The following is a 19696-nucleotide window of genomic DNA, read 5'->3' on the forward strand; positions in this document are numbered from 1 at the left end:
ACCAGCGGCAGCATAGTGTCACTACCTCATAGCTCCAGTGACTCTAGTACAATCCTGAACACAGGTGCTGTTGATGTGGAGTTTGCAAGTTCTCCCTGTGACCGTGCGGAATTCCCCAGCATTCTCCTGTTTCCTCCCACGTCGCAAAGATGTAACTGTAAGTTGCCCCGAGTGTATGGAAAATGGTAACCTGGGGAGGATGGGGAGAATGAAGCATGGTGTTCATGTAGATATGGCTCATGCAGATGGCTGCTTTATGGTCAGCACAATCAGCTCTTGGGCAGTTCACAGCAGAGCTGCCCGTGGAGTCACACAACAGGCCCTTTGGCCCATCACATTCATGCCAACCATCAAGCACCCAAACACTCACCGGGAAAATGTGAAAACTACACATATCAAAACACAAGGTCAATCAACCCCAGGTTACTTGATGACCTGAATGTCCTTTTTTCCCTAATGACAACCTTAATCACTCCCTCTGTATGGCAATACTGTGAGAACTTTGTACTACGATGGATTTTTTTTTTGTCGTGATTGTTTTCTTTCTTGTCTAATTTATATTCTTCTTGTCAATGTTATGTCTCTAATGCTATGTGCCTGTGACCCTGCTGCAAATTTTTCATAGCAGTTGTGCATATGACAATAAATTTGACACCATTGTATGGAAATCTCAAAGCTCCCTTTCCTCAAAAGCTACCTAACCTGCTTAATGTCACCTCACATGGCAAACTTCCCTCCGGTGCTCCGCCCCCTTTTCTTTCTTCCATGGACTTCTATCCTCTCCCATCAGATAACCACTTCTCCAGCCCTGTATCTCTTTCACCAATCAACTTCCCAGCTCTTTACTTCACCCCTCCCAGTTTCACCTATCGCCTTCTGTTTCTTCCTTCCCTTCCCCCACCTTCTAACTCTGACTTATCTTTTTTTCTCTCCAGTCCTGATGAAGGATCTTGGCCCAAAACGTTGACGATACCCTTTTCCATAGATGCTGTTTGACCTGCTGAGCTCCTCCAGCATTTTATGTTGCTTGGACTTCCAACATCTGCAGATTTTCTCTTGTTTGTAACTGCTTCAGAAATTGAAAACATTATGTAAGTGGTAGTTGCTGTTTTTTGTATTCTTGATACAAACACTGACATTGATTGGTTCTTTGTTCTTGGAGTCACAAATGAGAAAACAAGGAGATAAGGTAAAATGTATTTTATTCACTTATCCAGTGATTTACACATAAAAAGCCAATTAACACTAATGATAAATCCCCCCACAAAACTGAGCAGTTAATGCAACTATGATTTTTAAAAAAGCATTTTCGACATATTGCACCCGCGTTGCTTCGATCAATAACAAAACCCAACAGCTAGAAATAGAACTCGGTCCTGCAAGTCACCAAAGTGGAATGGGAACTGTAGGAAAGATGCACAAGTAGGGTTGGCCAGAGATGTTCCAAAAGCAGCATCACACCTGGATTCCAAACTAAATGGGTCTGGGTGGGCTGGCACAGGTTAGAGTTGCTGTAAATCATGCTGTGTGCGAATGAGTACAACAATCCATAGGATGGGTCGATGGATCAAATACTATTGAATGAAGTGGAGGGGAAGGAGGAGGAGGAGGAGGAAGAATATTACTAGTTGCTTCTATAAGCCATGACTTACAGGCCAGTCCTCTGCAGCAAATGGAAGGAAAATTTAATTTCGAATAAACTATAATAAGAAACATATTGACTGGTCATCAGCAAAATTAATAAGGAGCAAACATTAGAACCATAGAGCCTTGTATCTAAAGTAAATCATCCATATCATTTCAAAAAAGACAGACTGTAATATATTTTTTCGACTTTAACAGCCGGATCAAAACATGCGATCATGTTGAAAAGATGAAATTTTGAAGTCAATCCATTCCTGTTGGGCTGGTGTTCATGCCTGCAAGACAAAAGAGAGTGAGGAAGCTGAACATTAGGCCAGAATATTATCATCAGTAAAAACAAGAAGTGTCAGAGTTTGCTTACCTGTGGCGCAACAGCTTAGGATTCTGTAAGTGAAGGCAGGAAAAAACACATAATTAGTGAACAGAAGAGATGAGAACGATGCATAGATATTAGTGGACTAAGTGACCAAAGTCTGTTGAAGTTTCCATACACCATCATGTCAACTGCAAGATCCTCTGCTAACGGAGCCGCTAACTAATAGCAACGATCAACCAAATCATACGTGAATCCACAACTTGAGTATGTCCACAGTGGAAGGATGATCTGGGAGCCAGGGACCTAAAGCTTCCTGTCACCATTATCAAGTTGTGTCTCAAATTATTCACACGGTGCACCTCAAAGTACAATTTTTGGTATATGAAACTATGAGAGGCATCTAAGAGGCAGATAGAATCCTGTCTGGAAATGTCAAATACACTGGTTGTCCTCTCCACTTGTGTGGTCTTTCATTGATTATGGCTATTGAATTTAATGAGTAGGTCTGTAAGAAAATGAATTTGAGGGTTGTATATAGTGACATATCTGTACTTTAATAATGAATTTACTTTGAAGTTTGAGGTGAAATTAGTCAGATTCTTCTGATTGTTGGCATGGACATGGTGAAATGAAGAGCTACCTCCAGTGTTGAAGTGTTCTATTTGCTGAGTGCTGACAATTGGCTAAGTCAGACAGGTTTTGGAAAACATGCTCTGGACCTGTATCGAGAAAATTGTTGCATCGATACCGTATCCTACAGCCTGATTTCAGGGACTAGCATAGCTCCATTGTAAGACACTCAGCCAAATCACAGGTTAAGGGTTGAGGCTCATTTCAAACACATGACCACAGAAACTACACTGACATTTCATACAGTCTTGAGCAGAGTCACAGGTTTGGATTGTGGATGGGGCCTTAAATCCACTTCCCATCATAAAAATTTTCACAGCTTCATTAAAAAAAAATTTCCTCTGGGTATCTTGGCCACCCTCCACATGGCCTTGTTAACATCTCATTTGAATTTGCTTTATTTTAGGGGAGAAAAATGGTCAGTATATGTTAGTTATAGGTACGTTACATTATTGAACTTTAGGCCAGACACCTACACATGGTACCTGGAAATGAGGTCTAAGCAGGAATTCAGGTGACTATTTAAGGATTAAACGATACCTGGGAATTTTCCAGGGTAGAATCTAATTAAGTTTTGATATTAGGTGGAGAAGAACTTGTTATTAGAGCTTAATTGTGCATATTGGAGTAAAGAATGTATGCTTATATACAGTTCAGCTGCAAAAATCTGCTATTTTTATTAGATTAGGCAGTAGGTTTATTATCTATCTCATCAATGATACTACCTGCACTCCCATAAAACTTACTAGGATCCCAGTTCCTTGGGATCCTCTAGAATTCACAGGTGCCCTGGGCCTCAAGTTCCTGTTGCACTTACTGTGTTCACCGAAAATGTATTGCAATACCATGTAACATACAAAAAAAAAGAACTTAAACTGCTTTGCGAATACGACAACTTTCAATTGTCAAGAAAACCTTGCAGTCCAACACCACCGAAGTCCTGAGTGTGTCAGATAATCGGAGACTTATAGCGGATTCCGGTTAATCGGGGCCATCGGTTATTCAGGACTGCAGCTTATTTGGGACAACTCTTTGAAAAACAAAATCAAATCAAGAAAATTGCTGGTAGTCCCCTGCCACTTAATTGGGACAGGAAACTGTTACAGAACAGTTTCTAACTAACATCAGTGGCATGCATGTCATGTTGCCTTCAGACACTACACTGTAGTTTTTAAATAGTAAGTGTAAGGGCATGTGTAGCACTTGTTCTGCTTACAAGGATGAGTGCCGGGAGGGAGATCAGTGGGAAGGGATGGGGGGGGGGGGGGGAGGGGAACGTATGACTGCAGTTTCAAGCATTCAGGCTTGAAGACACCAGAAATCGCCAGGAGTGAAAATGAAATGATTTCACTACTTTAACAAGTTAGAAACTACTAAGAATTTGAAGGTATTGACAATCATCTTGAATGTTACAATGACAATGATGATTTGGAGGATGGCATCCTCGAAAACATTGTCTGAAGGCATCCATTATCTACACGAACTGTCTGCACTAATTTTGCTCATGTACAGTCAATCAAGAGAACATGTGCCATACACTAAGATTCACAATAACTATTAGGAACTAATACAGAGTTTTACAGTAGTTTTGGTAGTGTTCTAATTTGTTCTGTATTTCATTTAAATACATAATTTGTTACTCAGTTAAATGGTAGTTTGACTTTTTTAAATATCTTATTAAATATTTCCATGAAACTTCAGCTAATTGGTGCAATAGCTTAATTGGGCTAGAATGTACTGGTCCCAAAGTCTCCCAAGTAACGGGGATCCATTGTAATATGATTGATGAGGATCACATGTTTTACTCACCCAGTTTAACAGTTTTGTTAACGCCATTGTGCAGCACCCTGCAGGCATACTGCACTCCTTCCTTGGGAGAGATTTCAACATAACTGGTCAATTTGAATTTCCAGTTTTGTTCAAAGCTGATGTCAGATTGTTTTGTGTTTGGTATCAGAAGACCATCCTGCAGCAATTCCAGCTTGATGTTGGGTGGGCTGAATTCCTTGGCATGACAAAGGAGAACGTTGTCTTCACCTGTCACGAGGGGTTTGTAGGTGTAGACGTTGACCTGTGGTGAACTTACATCTGCAGATACACAGGAGGGTCACAGTGAGTGCATGTAATAAAGTCCATTCAAATTCTGGTATCATTATGAGTCTCCTACACTAAAAATTCCATCACAAGCTTGCCCCTAGAACATAGACTAGTGTAGCACAGAATAGGCTTTTCAGCTCACTATGTCTGGCCGACTATTATGCCAGTCCAACTAATCCATCTGTCTGCATATGCTCTCTACACCTCCATTCTCTGCCTGTTCATGTGTCTGGCTAAATTTCTTTTAAACATTGCTGAACCTATTCCAGCATTCAGTTCCAGGCACGCACCACTCTCTCCTTTAAGAAAACTTGCACTGAATGTCTCCCTTAAACTTCCCCCATCTCACCTTAAACCTGTGCCCTCTAGTACTTGACAATTCCCCTGGAAAATTATTCTACCTGTTCTGTGTTCCTGCTCACGAGACAATCCGTCTGGGTGCTTCCCCTATATTTCATTTACGTATGAAAAACATTTCCAATAATTACTGTGCATTCTAACTCCTCTTTCCTAATCACATGTCCAATAGCAACGTAACTTCATTGGACATGTGAATAGGAAAGAGGAGTTAGAATGCACGGTAATTATGGGAAGGATTGAAGGGAAGAAAGCAAGAGGAAGACAAAGACAAATGATGATGGAGACAGCAGCCAGAGAACTGGAAATGAATACCAATGATCCACTTGATCTGAAAAAGGAGTGTGTGGGCCATGGCAGTCAAAGCTGAAACTGGGCACGGCACATGATGATGATGATGATGATGAAAATCAGATATCACTGGCAACACCCAGTTTTTTCCCCAGATAAAATGATATTCTTTTACAATAATTTTAGTCTTTCTGTTAAAGGCACTCCCACAATGCTGTTGGAGCAGACATTTCAGGATTTAGACTCATAATGAAGGCTAGGTGATATATTTCTTAATTTGGCTGATGTATGACAAGTCAGGAATCTATTGGTAATGCTTTTCCGCTGTCACTGTTGTCCTTCCTTGGTAATCGATATCACTGGTAATCATTGCAGCCATTATGCTTCCAACCTCTCCACATCCTGGTCAGAGAAATTAAAACATTCCCCAACCCCTTCTCCATCTAACTGTCCAGTGTCCAAATTCAATACATCATCTACTACCAGACATATTTCACCCCTCTTGCAGATTCCTGTCTCCTCGTTGAATCTCACGGCCCAAACTCATCCAACCAACTGCCCTTCACAATACATCGTTCCACCATGAACCACGAACTACATGAAATGCAGCACTCACCCTCTCGCCCCTTTCCTTCTCACCAACTTGGGTATCAAAGGCTCCTTCCAAGTGAAGCTGATGTCTACCTGCACCATTTAACATGGTGTTGACCATGCTAAATTGATCAGTCCATCATGGGTAAAGCCCTCTCCTCCACTGAGCACATCCACATGGAATGCTGTAGCAGTAACGTAGCATCCATCATCAGGGAACCCCACCATGCAGGTCATGCTCTCTTCTTGCTGCTGCCACCAGGAAGAAGGTACAGGGGCCTCAGGACTCACACCAGCAAATTCAGGATCAGTTATTACCCCTCAACCACTAGGCGCTTGAACCAGTGGGAATAACTTCACTTAACTTCATTCACCCATCACTGAACTGTTCCCATAACCTATGCACTCACTTTCAAGGGCACGTCATCACACATTTTTGATGTTTGTTGCTTATTTTTTATCCTTTGAATTTGCACAGTTTGTTTTTTACACATTGCTTGTTTCCTACCCTTTTGGGTGCAATGTAGTCTTACACTGGTTCTATTATGGTTCTTGTACCTACTAAATATGCCTACAAGAAAACAAATCTCAGGGTTATATATGGTGACATATATGTACTTTGATAATAAATTTACCTTGAAACTTGAACAACATGGTTTCCTCAACAACCACTGCAGACTGAGTGGCCATTTTGCAGGACCGCTCTGTTCAGTTCACAAAAATAACCTTCAACTTCCTACATCTTGTAAATCTCCACAGCATTCTCACTCTGACTCTATGTCTTTACTTTTATATCAGTTTTCATCTGAATAGGTTATTCAATGTCAAATTCAACAATTTCAGATAGCCAGGCTTTCCAGTTTGTGTTAGACATTATCAATTTCAATGGAAGCAGGGACTGCTTGGTAGATTGGGCTGTATCTATGAGGAAGGAGGTATGGTTGGTGTTTCAGATCTGTGACTGCTCATGATTTTGATGTGGACCATTATGTTTCCTTCCTTTTGTAGATGAGGCCTGATCTGGATGTTTCTGACAGTTTCTGTTTATATTTCAGATTTCCAGTATCTGCATTTTTTCACTTTTCATTCCCTGACCACTTCTGAAGACAGTATCCTTCTCTTTGGGCTCTCCAAATAGATTCCCTTATTTCGGATTTCCAGTAGATGCTACATTTGGTATTGCACATTTCACAATGAAGAGTTTGTCTTTATTTCTTTCCTCAGCACCTTCTCCATTTTCACTTCCTCCTGTCAAATCAACATCCTTCTATCCTCTGCTAGTCTATTCCAACCTGTGGCATCCATTTACAATCTTCCATCCACCCCACTTCACCATATATGCCTGTTAACTAATTTTCCCCAATTCAACTTACCAACCTGAAACTCAAACCTGTTTCTCTCTTTACAGGTGCCACCTGACCAACTAACTGATTCTAGTGTTTTCTAGTTTTGATTTAGACCACTGAAAGGGAACTATTTAGGCCAGAATACTAGGTGATGAGAGATTACTTTATCATGCACTCACCTGACCTACCATCCTCAGACACCTTACATAGTGCAGGTGCACTCGCTAAACAGAAGGTGGTAGTTTAAGGTTGCTTATGACTGTCTTCTCAAGATGGTGGGGGGGTGTAACAAACTCTGATTTATAGAGCAACACACACACACACACACACACACACACACACACACACACACACACACTCAATTCCAAGAATCAACAAATCAAAACTTTACAGCCACAGAAAAGCTTAACTCTTTAGGCTTAACTGTTTCAAGGGAAATCTAGTATAATACTATGTAATCTCTTTTTTTAAAAAAAAACTGAATTAAATGCACATTGAGGTATTAATGAAAAGACTATCCAAAAGTCCAGAAAGTTTGATGGTCCAACCTGAGTGATATTCAGAGTTTTATCAGAATATTTATTCACTGTGCCAAGATCCTCACTCCCCCACTTAATGGAGTTGTTCGTATATTAGTCAGGGTCTGTCAGCCATGGAAGAGCCACACAAAAATCAAAAATATTGTAAAGTCATATACGAACAGCAGTTCAGGAGATACAAAAAAAAGTAAAGTTGCTATGTGAAGAAAGATGAATTTAAAATCTGAAACTGAAATCTAAACAAGGCAGGCAAGTTTGAAGTTGTGGTGAATAAGCATCACGAAGGCACACAAGATTACACACTGTGCCTAATGTGCAAGTGTGTGGTGGAACTGACGGGCATCCAGAATTGATTACCATAAAAATCAGTAGAGGAATGGGATTGCTCTGTGAGCTAGGACAGACTTGACAGGCAGAATGGCCGACTGATATGTTAGAAGGAAATAGGGAAATACGGACATTGTATGAACCTCTTGTGTATCAATGTCAGATCATGGCAATGGATTCTGTTCACACTGCATTAAAGACACAATGATATACACACATACACATATACTGTACACAAATACATACAAAGTTAAATCAGTTTGCTGAAGGAATCTGTTTTAGGGATGGTTTCTTCATAACACTTAAGTGTGGAAATGCAATAAAAATGCTTGCCGAGTATTGCACAAACACCTACGGCCAACTGTGGAGAGTAATTATGACACACTGCTGCCTGATACAGTCCAAGGTTCAGTCAACTGGCACTTTGATAAGGACCTAGACTATGAGGGAACTCTTTCAGAGAAAGGGCAGTGGGGCACTGGAACTACTTGAGAGCCTTCAAAAAGAGGAAAGACAATACAGACACTGCAGAGCTTTCAGTAAGAGGGTGAAGTGGCTTTGAAGTTAATAGAGAGAAACTAAATGTGAAGCACACCATTCAGCCCCTCCAGTCTGTTCTTCCATTCAACGACATTGCCTCTGGTCTTCTATCTTAACACCACCTTCTTAGACTAACCCCATATCTCTCAATTCCCTCAGTTCACCAGAATCTAGCAACCTGTTTTGAATGTACCAATGACTAAACCTCTACAGTTCTGGGGCAGAGAATTTCAAAGGCACACCAGCCACTGTGTGAAGATAATTCTCATGCACTCATGTAACTACACATTAGTTTGGAGAATGTGACTCTAGGTCTAGACCAGGGGACCCCAACCTTTTTTGCACTGTGGCCCAGTTTAATATTGACAATATTCTTGCGGACCGGCCGACCGGGGGGGGCGGGGGTGGGGTGTTCAAGTAGGGTTAAACTCACCTCAACATGTCTTTTACAGTTAGGGTTGCCAACTTTCTCACTCCCAAATAAGGGACAAAAGTAGCAGTTGAATCCTGACAAAGGGTCCCGGCCCGAAACGTCGACTGTACCTCTTCCCATAGATGCTGCCTGGCCTGCCGCATTCACCAGCATTTTTTGTGTGTGTTGACGAGACACTTGTGTTTACCCTGATAAAGACTACCATGACCATGAAGCCTTGCGCAGGCTCCTGTGTGTGCATATGTGACGTGCGCATGCGCGTACATGCCAATTTCCCCCCCCCCCACAAATCAGTTTTGGCTTAATCTTCCCGATTACATTGTACATACGTTATTTCTACTTTATATAGGCTGTGTATTTATCATATCATTCCTGCTTTTACTATATGCTAGTGTTATTTTAGGGTCTGGGAACAGTCAAAAACTTTTCCCCATATAAATTAATGGTAATTGCTTCTTCACTTCACACCATTTCGGCCCAAAAGGTTTCATAGGAATGCTCTACCTTAGCGGGGGAAATACGTGGACAAACCAATTTCGCCCAATATACGGGATGTCCCGGCAAATACAGGTGCAGTATGTTCAAGTTGAACAGTGCGTGACAGGGAATGAGTAAAGGTGCAGCTGACTCATATCGTTTCCTCGCAGCTTGGTAGCACATGCTTTGCGGCCCGGTGGTTGTGGACCGCTGGTCTAGACTCTTTAGCCAGTATAAACATCCTCCTGACATAAACACTGTCGAGCCCTTATACTTATAAAGCTTTGAGCACTCAATTACTTTTCAAATTACAGACCTTGCCACCACAGTAACCAATGAGGTGAATTGTTATTATACCTCAATATGTCCCTCCATAGCAAGCACATCCTTCCTTAAGAAAGCCACCAGATATTCCATTTATTCCTATTATTCCCTATGTGTTAGCCAACTCCAATCCATAGATGTTAATTATCCTCAATTCTATCTGTTCTAACTTGCTGCATGGGACCTTACCCACCCACTGAATCCCCCTTATTTGACACATCCCAAGTAACACCAATAAAATTAGTTGAACAAGATTTTACTTTCTTCGATCTATGATGAGTCCAATTTGTCAAATTATTTTCTAAGTGTCTTGATATCACATACTTTACTGCAGAACTCACAATTTTCCCATGTTCCATTGTACTGTAAGTCTAACAGATTGGTAGCTTCCAGTTGTTACTCTCCTTCTTTTCTAAATGGTGGGGTCATATTTGCTACACTCCAGTCTGCAAGGTCCATTTCAGAATCTACAGAATTTTGGAAGATGATAACCAGACTGTCATCATCCCTTCAAAGGTCCACTATGTAGATCATGGGATCTTTGGAAATTACCTGCTTTCAGGATCTACTTTTTAGTTCTATCCCTTTTACTCATATTTATTTCTTTTACTTTCTTGCAACTGACTGCCCTATCTCCCTTATTTGACTCCATGTTGCATCTTCCTTTGGTAATAGATTCCACCATATACTGACTGCCCTTTGTCACCTCCACCTATCACCTCCGAGCCTATCTACACTTTCCCTCCCCCAACTGACTTCAACTGCCAATCAAACTTTCCTCACCTGGATCCACCAATCGCTTGTCAGCTCTCAGCCCACTTCTTCATACTATCTCCCCTCTACTCATTTAGTCCAGATGAAGAGTCTTGGACCAAAACATCAGCTGCCTATTTCCCTCCCCAGCCCCCACCACGGAAGCTGCCTGATCTATTAAGTTCCTCCAGCAGCTCGATTTTTGCTATAAATTCTCCCAGCTCTCACTGTGCTCCACACATGCCCAGGCTAGTTTTCTTTTTTACACAACTATATAAGCTTTTACAGGATGTTACCCTATGTGCCTTTCTTTACCAATTTCTAGATGAACTTTGTTTTGAATTCTAAAAGATTCTCAATCTTCAAGTTTGCCAACACAGAGATGAATCTCAAGCTTGTAAATAGTATACATACTTTGATGATAAATGTACTTTGAACTTTCAGAATCAGGTTTATGATCACTGACTTATATATTGTGAAATTTGTATTACAATGCAAAGACATAAAACATTTACATAAATTACAAATAATTATGCTGTTTATCCCATAATCTATGATGGGTCCACTTCTTTGGTTAGTTCTATCTGCCTTGAAGAAATATTTTACAAGTGATGCACTTTTCCTTTAAATACAAGCCATGGCTCATTTGAGGTCATATCCTCCAACGGAGTTTCCCAATTAGTTCTGGCCAACCCTCCCCTCATAATTTTACAGTTGATTTTATTTGCATTAAAAACCCTGGTTTCAGTCTGAATCATACCACTTTCTAATTGCATGTAGTATTGCAGTTAAGGTATGTCCTCTGGGCCCCTTTACCAGAGTTTATTAATTAACCCTTTCTTGCTGCACAGTACTGATTCCAAAACTATTTCCACTTGTTGGTTCCCAAACATATCCAGTCCTCTACACTTCACAAATTCATCCTTTTCACGGGGGCAACAGGTCCAATAGGGAGAGAGGGGTTCCATCAGACATTAGATTAACTGGAAGCTCACTCTGTGAGGGGGAGGACATGGAACATTAAGTTTAATGGGGCCAGCTTTCAGGGAGAGGGCATGGTGCTTTGGACAACACTGCTTTCAAATACAATGCGCATGGGCATAGGGTCTAAAGTGACTGGGTAAGGGCTTTCCAAGATGAAGGGGGCACAGGACATTAATGGGAACACATTCAGAGGGGGGCAGAAGGTATTAATGGTGTGTCTTTCCAGAGGGGCAGTGCGCTAATGGGGCAGGTATTCTGAGAGTTAAAGACATGGGTTTCTGGAGTAATGGGTGTCTCTTTCAGAAACAAAGGACACACGGACAGCAGAGGGAATGGGAAGTGCACGCGCCAGACATCGGGCACTGAGGTTGATGAGTAATTTGGGGCTCTTACAGAGAAAGTGCGGAAGCCCACTGCATCTAATAGAAGGAACAAGAGACCACTCAGACCTTTGAATTTACTTTCCATCTCAACACTATTCATCCACATTCAGTTCTATGCTACAGCTCTTTTCCCCGATTCCCCCTAGCCCCAGGAACAGTTTCCAACTCCAGGGTCAGTGGGTCTCACTTACAAATGGGGCAAAAGTGGGGCACAGAGAATGGGGTTAACTGACAGGCCGTCAAGAAGGAAACAACAGCCGGGCATTCAGGATAATGGGAGGGATTCTTTCCAAAGGTGATGCAGGTTGAAGACATGGGGCAGATGGCCAGAGGTAGTGTTCTCTCCGGGAGAGAACAAACGTCAGGTTTTAAGGTGATGGCAGGGCATGTGACACTGGAACAGGGATTCCTTCCAAAAAAGGAGCATGCATGGGATACTGGGACAAATAACATTTGATGGGTCTGAGGGAGAGGGAAGTCTGGTTAAGTGTCTTTTGGAAAAGAGATCATGGGACATTGGGATTTAAGGGGTGTGGGGGCTCCTGCCCGGGGAATTAGCTCTAATCGGAGGGGGACACGAGGTATTGGTATTAATGAGGACAACTTCTTTTGAGAGAGGGTAAGGGTCATTAAGACCAGTGGGAAGGGCAGAGAGAGGGAATGGGACATTATGGAAAGGTGTTTCTCCAGAGGTGGAATTGAGCATTACACCCAGTGGGAAGGATTGCTTTCCAGAGCGCTGTGGGGGTATTGGGTGTAATGCGAAGCTCTCCTTTCAAGAGCGTCATGGGGCAATAGGGCTAATGGGTAAATCTTTCAGAGAGCAGAGAGGGGACGTGGGTGTAACAGGTTAGGTGGAGGACTCTTTGAGTCTTGGGGCATTAGCGTAAATGGGGAGGTCGCCTTTGATACGAAGACTTAAGAATCCGGACCTAGGGTATTCTTTCAGTGAGCGGGCACTGGAGTATAGGGCCAAATAGGACCCGAGAATTTTCCCAACCCTGCCTACTCCCTACAGACCCAAAACGACAAATTTACTCAGTGCTAGAGTAAGTCAGTAGGTCAGGTAGCATCTACGTAGAGGAATAAGTTGACGTTTCGGGCTGAGATCCTTCATCAATCTCGACCCGAAAGATAGACGGTTTATTCCTTTCCACAGACGCTGGCTGACCTGCTGAGTTCTTCAGGCACTTAATGTATCAATATTTCAATCACTCAGTATTTCCAGCAGTTGCAAAATTTCGAGTTTATAAATTTACTTACTCGCCACACAAATCAACCCAAGAGAGAGCAGGATCAGAACACGTAGCATCATTTTCGGACACACGGCACACACCAGCTACTAGAAAGGAATTCGCTTCTTGGTCTCCGCAACTGATCACTCGCGCTTGCACCCTCAGATTATGCGAAACAACCGGCCGCCCGGTACCAATAAGAAAACGGCACTCCGCCCTTTTGCCTCGGCACAACCAATGGTAATATTTAGAAAATACGCATCATCAGTCTCCGGGTGAAAGATCTCGGTAGAGTTTGCGGACCGGGAAACGAGGGCGGATCGTTCAGACGCGACCCTCGGCGATCTCTTAAGAAAATTTAAGAAGGAAAGTCACTCTGCAATTCCGACTGCCTGTGTCACAGCATTGACAAATCTACTTTAGGCGCAGTATGAAACATCACAAGCAAAACATTAGAGTGATTTGCTGGAATTTCATAAATCATGTATTTGTGGAATAATTATTCCGAGGCAGTTGGATTCTGGCCAATTCTAGTGTTTTCATAGGACGGTGAGATTCAGTATATCCGTTACTCGTCAGAGCTCGGTTACACCTTATCCATTTAAGATGCCTCAGATCATACCATAATAATGCTAAAAAATTAACTAGGTAGTTACCATTTTGCAGTCTCCTGTGACAATAAACTTGCATTGTACAAATGTACTGAAAATGTACAAATGGCGTGAATATTAGATTTTTTGCATCAGCAGCACAGTACATAAGTTGACATGAACTTAAATTAACATGCATTTTATGTAACTTACACGATAAAATAAACATCATAAACAAAACGATATTAATGCAAATCGAGAGAGAAAAAGACATTATAGGAAGATAAATACGGAAACGAAATATGATTCAGATTATTCAATAATGCAAGGACAAATGGACTTTTTGTCGTAAGTGTATACTTGTAAAATTTATGTTTTGTTGCGTATGCTGCTTACATGATGCTATTTGCCTGTAATACCTTTACACATAAGCTTTTATTGCACTTGTGTATATCTGTACTTGCGCATATGACAACAAACTCGAATTATACATTAAGTTAGACATTTATGTTATAAACTCTCACCTAGTTATTATCCTTTTGCAATGGCCCGGGTTACCCAACTATGATGCTAAAACAAAATCTCAGCTAGGGTTTATCCTTTGGCAATGGCTCTGGTTACCCAATATTAATGTTAAAAACTGCTCTAAACATTTCTTGTTTTGCATTTCTTCTTACAGGGAACACAGGGTTTGCAGACCTGGGATTAATATCCGATGAGTCACGCAGCCTGTTACTGACACAAGTCGCCGCCCTCCCGTTCAGCTGCGCAAATGCGCATGCTATGTTTATACTAATTTCACAAGTCGCTTAGAGAGAAATCTGACGGATTCCCGGAATTACCGTTTCAGGCTCCAGTCCAAGTGACTTTTGTTCCTACACTCTGAACCCAACATAGCCCGGTCATCGCTAAGAGTTCAACTGGCCTGCGCTTTCGACTCTGGTCTTACCGCAGGAGAACCTGAAACTTCGGTAAATCCCGGCACAGTGCTTAGATTGATATTGACGAAATCCTGTCAAATCTGAACACGTTTATTGTTATAAACAATAAAACAAATGTGAAACTGAATCTACCTGCGACAGAATCTGCGGCCCCAAAGTCAATTTACAGTGTGATTGAAGCTGAACATATTGTTAATCGCGCAATCACTTCAGTTGAGGCCTAAATGTGTCAGTCTTCTTTATTTTCAATTTTCAATGCTCAGAATTTAGAGAATATTGGAGACTCAAGAACAATATCGTCCCTACTGCAGCAGTTTCAAAATTGTAAAGGAGGGGAGGAAATTGAATCCAGGGGATTTCCAGAACTGAAAACAGAATCTCCTAAAATTCCTAAGTCGTGTCTACGGAGAGATAAACACAATTAATGTTGCAGATCGAAACATTTTAAATGTCGGGGAATTTATGGTTTTGGATCGCGTTCAATTTTTTTTTTGGTAAATTGTACACTTGAAGTTGTACTAGACGCTGGTGAGGTCGCATTTGGAATATTGTGTTCAGTTTTGGTTACCCCAGAATAGAAAATATGTTGTTAAACTGGAAAAAGTGCAGAGGAGACTTACCAGGGTGCTGCTGGGACTCCGGAGACTGAGTTATGGAGTTAGGTTGAGCAGGTAGGGACCTTTTACACTGGAGCATATGAGACTGGGGGTGGTCTTATAGAGGTATTTAAAAGCATGAAGTGCACAGATAGGGTCAATCCATACAGGATCCACTTCCATGCTGTATGACTATGACTCTCAGTAATACTTTATTCCCCTCTCTCTCTCAATTTCTGGTATGTGTTTTGTGCCCTCTTTTGAGAAGGAAGATGACTTACACTGTCAGTTCCTTGTACTCTTTTTTTAAGGACATGAGAAATTGCTTCAGGAATGGGCAATCCAGCCTTCTAAACCTGCTTCCCCAATTATTAAGGCCAGCAGAGGTCTGACACAGAGAAATAGATGAGGCCTGGAGCAGATCACCCATACTGAATGACAGGGCAGGCTTAAGAGGGTGTGGCCTATCCTGCTGCTATTTTCTTATGTTCCAGATCATGGCTCATATTCTAGTTCAGTAGTATGTTCCAGCATGAACCCTGAACGGTCTATTTCTGTGCCTTAGTACCCTATCACTCTATGGATGTACATTTGTTCTAATGAACAGCAGAACAAATTTCCTCTCACTCTCCACTTTTAGTAATTGTTCTTCCTTGTCAGCTGTGTGTGTATTTTGCTGCCATTCCTTGCATCATTGTGGAGTTATGATTACCGTAGCCAGAGATTTTTGTGTATTTTCTGACTTATGGAGTTTTTTGCAAAGTACAGCACAGAAACAGGCCCTTCAGTCCATCTAGACTGTGCCGTACCAATTAAACTGCCTAGTCCTATTGACCTGTACCAGGACCACAGCCATCCAAACCTCTACTATCCAAGTACCTTTCCAAACTTCCTTTAACGTTGAAATCAAGCTTACATGCACCACTTGTGTGTGGCAGCTCGTTCTGCACTCTCACAACCTTCAGAGTGAAGACGTTTCCTCGCATGTTCCCCTTGTATTTAAGGCAGAGATTGATAGGTATCTGAGTAGCCAGGGCATCAAAGGTTATGGTGAGAAGTGGGGGGGGTGGAGTGGGACTAAATGGGAGAATGGATCAGCTCATGATAAAATAGCGGCGCAGACTCGATGGGCCAAATGGCCGACTTCTGCTCCTTTGTTTTATGGTCTTAAACTCTTCACCTTTCACTCTTAATCCATCATCTTTCATTGTAATCCCACCCAATCTCAGCGGAAAAGACTGCTTGCATTTACCCTATCTATACGACTCATATTTTTGTATACCTCGATCGAATCTGCCCTCAGTCTTCTACATTCCAGGGAATAATGCCCTGACCTAGTCAATCTGTACTTATTACTCAGGTCCTCCAGTCCCAGCAGCATCCTTGTAATTTTTCTGTACTCTCTCTCAGCCTTATTTACATCCTGTAGGTAGGTGACCAAAACTGCACACAGTACTCCAAATTAGGCCTCACTAGGCCTCATATACAATTTCAACTTAACATCCCATCTCCTGTACACTGCACTTTGGCATATGAAGGCCAATGTGCTAAAAGCTTTCTTTATGACACTATCTACCTGTGATGCCATTTTCAACAAATTATGGACCTGTATTCCCAGATCCCTTTGTTCTATCGCATTCAGTGCCTTGCTGCTCACCGTGTAAGACCTACCCTGGTTGGTCCTACTGAAGTGCAACACCTCGCACTTGTCTGCATTAAATTCCATCTGCTATTTTTCAGTCCCATTTTTCCAGCTGGTCCAGATCCTGCTGTGAGCTCTGATAGTCTTCCTCGCAATATTGGTGTCATCTGCAAATTTGCTAATCTAGTTAGCCACATTCTCATCCAGATGATTGATATAGATGACAAATAATAACAGACACAGCAGTCACCGGTACTCCACTAGTCAGAGTCCTCCAGTCTGGCTTCACCCCCAAAGCCAATGTCTAATCCAATTTACTAACTCATGTTCAATGTCAAGCAACTGAACCTTACTGACCAACCTCCCATGTAAGACATGTCAAATGCCTTGCTAAATTCAATATAGTCAATATCCATTGCCTTGCCTTCATCAACTTTCCTGGTAGTTTCCTTGAAAAACTCTGTAAGTTTTCTTAGACATCACCTACCACTCTCAAAGCTATGCTGATTATCCCTGATCATTCCCCATCTAACCAAATACCTATATATTCAGACCCGAATACCTTTCAATAACTTTCCTACTATGATGTTAGACTCACCAGCCTATAATTTCCTGGTTTAGTTTTAGGGCCTTTTAGAGTGGAATAACATTAGCAGTTCTCCAACCCTCTGGTACGTCACCTGTCGCTAAGGATGATTTAAATATCTCTGCTAGGACCCCTGCAATTTCTGATTTCTTCCTTAAGTGTTCTCTTGCATTTCATATACACCTTAAGTACCTCATTTGTTCCTACCTGCCTATACCTGCTATGCATCTCCCAATTTTCATTAGCAGGGCTTCAATATCTCTTGAAAACCAAGGATCCCTAAACCCGTTATCTTTTGCCATCGTCAGGTCGCATCTGGAATTTCCAGTTGGCGGGCTATTTCCCTCCATGCTTCTCTGTCCCAACACTTGTCCACAACATCCCTAGTCTTGTCCAGCTTGGTCCAATCCTTCTTGATATCCAGTCAATTTGTTCTTTGCCTTCATCTTCCTTTCTTTCCCTCCACCTTTCCATATAGAAAATCCAACAAGATGTTATCTCTCTGCATAACGTGTCCACAATAAGCAACTTTTAACTTCATAATCTTCTCCAGCAATATCCATGGTCTACCAACTTCAGACAAAACCCTCTCATTTGAAACTTTCTCTACCCAGCTGATCTTCTACATTCGTCAATAGGAGCACATTTCAAAAGCAGTCATTCATTTTATGTCATCCTTCTTCAGGGTCCATGTTTCTGATCCACACCTCAGCACTGACCATACATAACACTCGAGGAAGTGGATTCTACTGCATAGTAGATCTTTTAGCTTCATGAACTGGGTCTTAGCATACCTATTCTCCTTCTGATCTCAACTTCACATCTCCCGTCATCTGTCAGACAACTGCCAAGATATTCAAACTTTCACACCTGTTCAATGTCTGGTCCATTCACTTGTAACGATATCATCATGAATGAGTCTTTAGAGTTTACTTTGCTTACCACCATCGATTTTGTTTTCTTAGGGTTGATCTTTAGTCCATAGTCAAGGCTTTGCTCATTCACTTTAGTCAGCATAATTTGCAGTTCACATTCGCCGTCAGCTAACAACGCGGTGTCGTCCGCATACCTGATGTTATCCACCTCCAGCCTCCGATTGGAATACCTGTCTCCTGATGGTTGCATTCCCGAAAAATCCATTCTCCGTAGAGGTTGAACAAATCCAGCGGTACAACATAGCCTTGCCTTGTGCCTCATTTAATACATGCCCATGGTGATAGCTCTTTTTCTACCCTGACCACTGCTTTCTGTTTCCAATCCAAGTTCTTTATTATCTGCACATTCTCCCACCCCAGATCGAACTTGTTCAGCACTTCTATTACTTTCTTGTGTCTTACTTTATCAAAAGCCTTTTCATAGTCAATAAACATAAGTAAATGGTCTTTTGTGCCTCAATGCATCTGTCCATGATGTTTCTCAATGCAAATATTCATTCTCTTATTCCTGAGCCTTTATGAAAACCAGACTGTTTCTCCAATTTCATCGCTGATTGTACCTTTCATTCTGCCGAACGCTATTTTCAACAGTAGCTTGACGCAATGAGACATTATGTTTATTGTCCTGTGTTCGTTACATCTTATCATCCTTGGCCTTTTTGGTAAGGCGATAAATACTGATTTGAAAAAGTCATAATACTGTTGTTTAATATCACTAAAAGGTTTGTTTTTTTTCCGTTCGGACCAAGTGATATCAGAATTTCAATGGAAATCGTATCTTCACCAGCCACCTTTCTGACTTTTAGACTCCAAATCGCACTTTCCATCTCTGACATCAATATTTTAGGTTGATTAGTCATTTGATTTAATTCTGGTAAATCCTTAATCCTGTTATCTTCAAATAATTCCAAGATGTACTTAACCCGTCTGTCCATGACCTCTTCTTTTTCATAGCATGGATTACCACTACTGTCTTCGATACACCCAGTTGATGGCATGGTCCTCTTTAATTTCGTCATATCCTTTACCTTTTGGTGAAGGTCTCTGTAATCATGACTTTGTTCATACTGCTCAATTTCTTTGCACCGTTCATTCATCCAATTCTCTTTTGCTTCCTTACATTTTCTTTGAATCAAGCA

The 19696-nt window shown here is 41.6% G+C and overlaps 1 protein-coding gene across 1 annotated transcript; it reads right to left on the reverse strand.

The window, feature by feature from the left end:
* Positions 1-1185: 1185 nt before the first annotated feature.
* Positions 1186-13454, reverse strand: LOC134341102 (beta-2-microglobulin-like). The gene is made up of 4 exons (XM_063038860.1): positions 13296-13454; positions 4400-4678; positions 2006-2028; positions 1186-1919 (listed from the first exon to the last, which is right to left on the reverse strand). Exons 1-3 carry the CDS (start codon positions 13345-13347, stop codon positions 2021-2023), a joined length of 339 nt encoding a protein of 112 aa, XP_062894930.1. The 5' UTR covers positions 13348-13454; the 3' UTR covers positions 1186-1919; positions 2006-2020.
* Between the last annotated feature and the right edge of the window lie 6242 nt (positions 13455-19696).

Source organism: Mobula hypostoma (genome assembly GCF_963921235.1).
Source record: "Mobula hypostoma chromosome 5 unlocalized genomic scaffold, sMobHyp1.1 SUPER_5_unloc_1, whole genome shotgun sequence".
In the NCBI taxonomy this organism is placed as follows: Eukaryota; Metazoa; Chordata; class Chondrichthyes; order Myliobatiformes; family Myliobatidae; genus Mobula; species Mobula hypostoma.

What these genes read in the sequence shown, in the direction of transcription:
- LOC134341102 (XM_063038860.1), bottom strand. Translation starts at nt 13,347, where the DNA reads ATGATGCTACGTGTTCTGATCCTGCTCTCTCTTGGGTTGATTTGTGTG. An exon ending in TGGGTTGATTTGTGTGGCGA is followed by an intron (nt 4,679 to 13,295) that starts GTAAGTAAATTT and finishes GTGTATCTGCAG; the next exon opens with ATGTAAGTTCACCACAGGTC.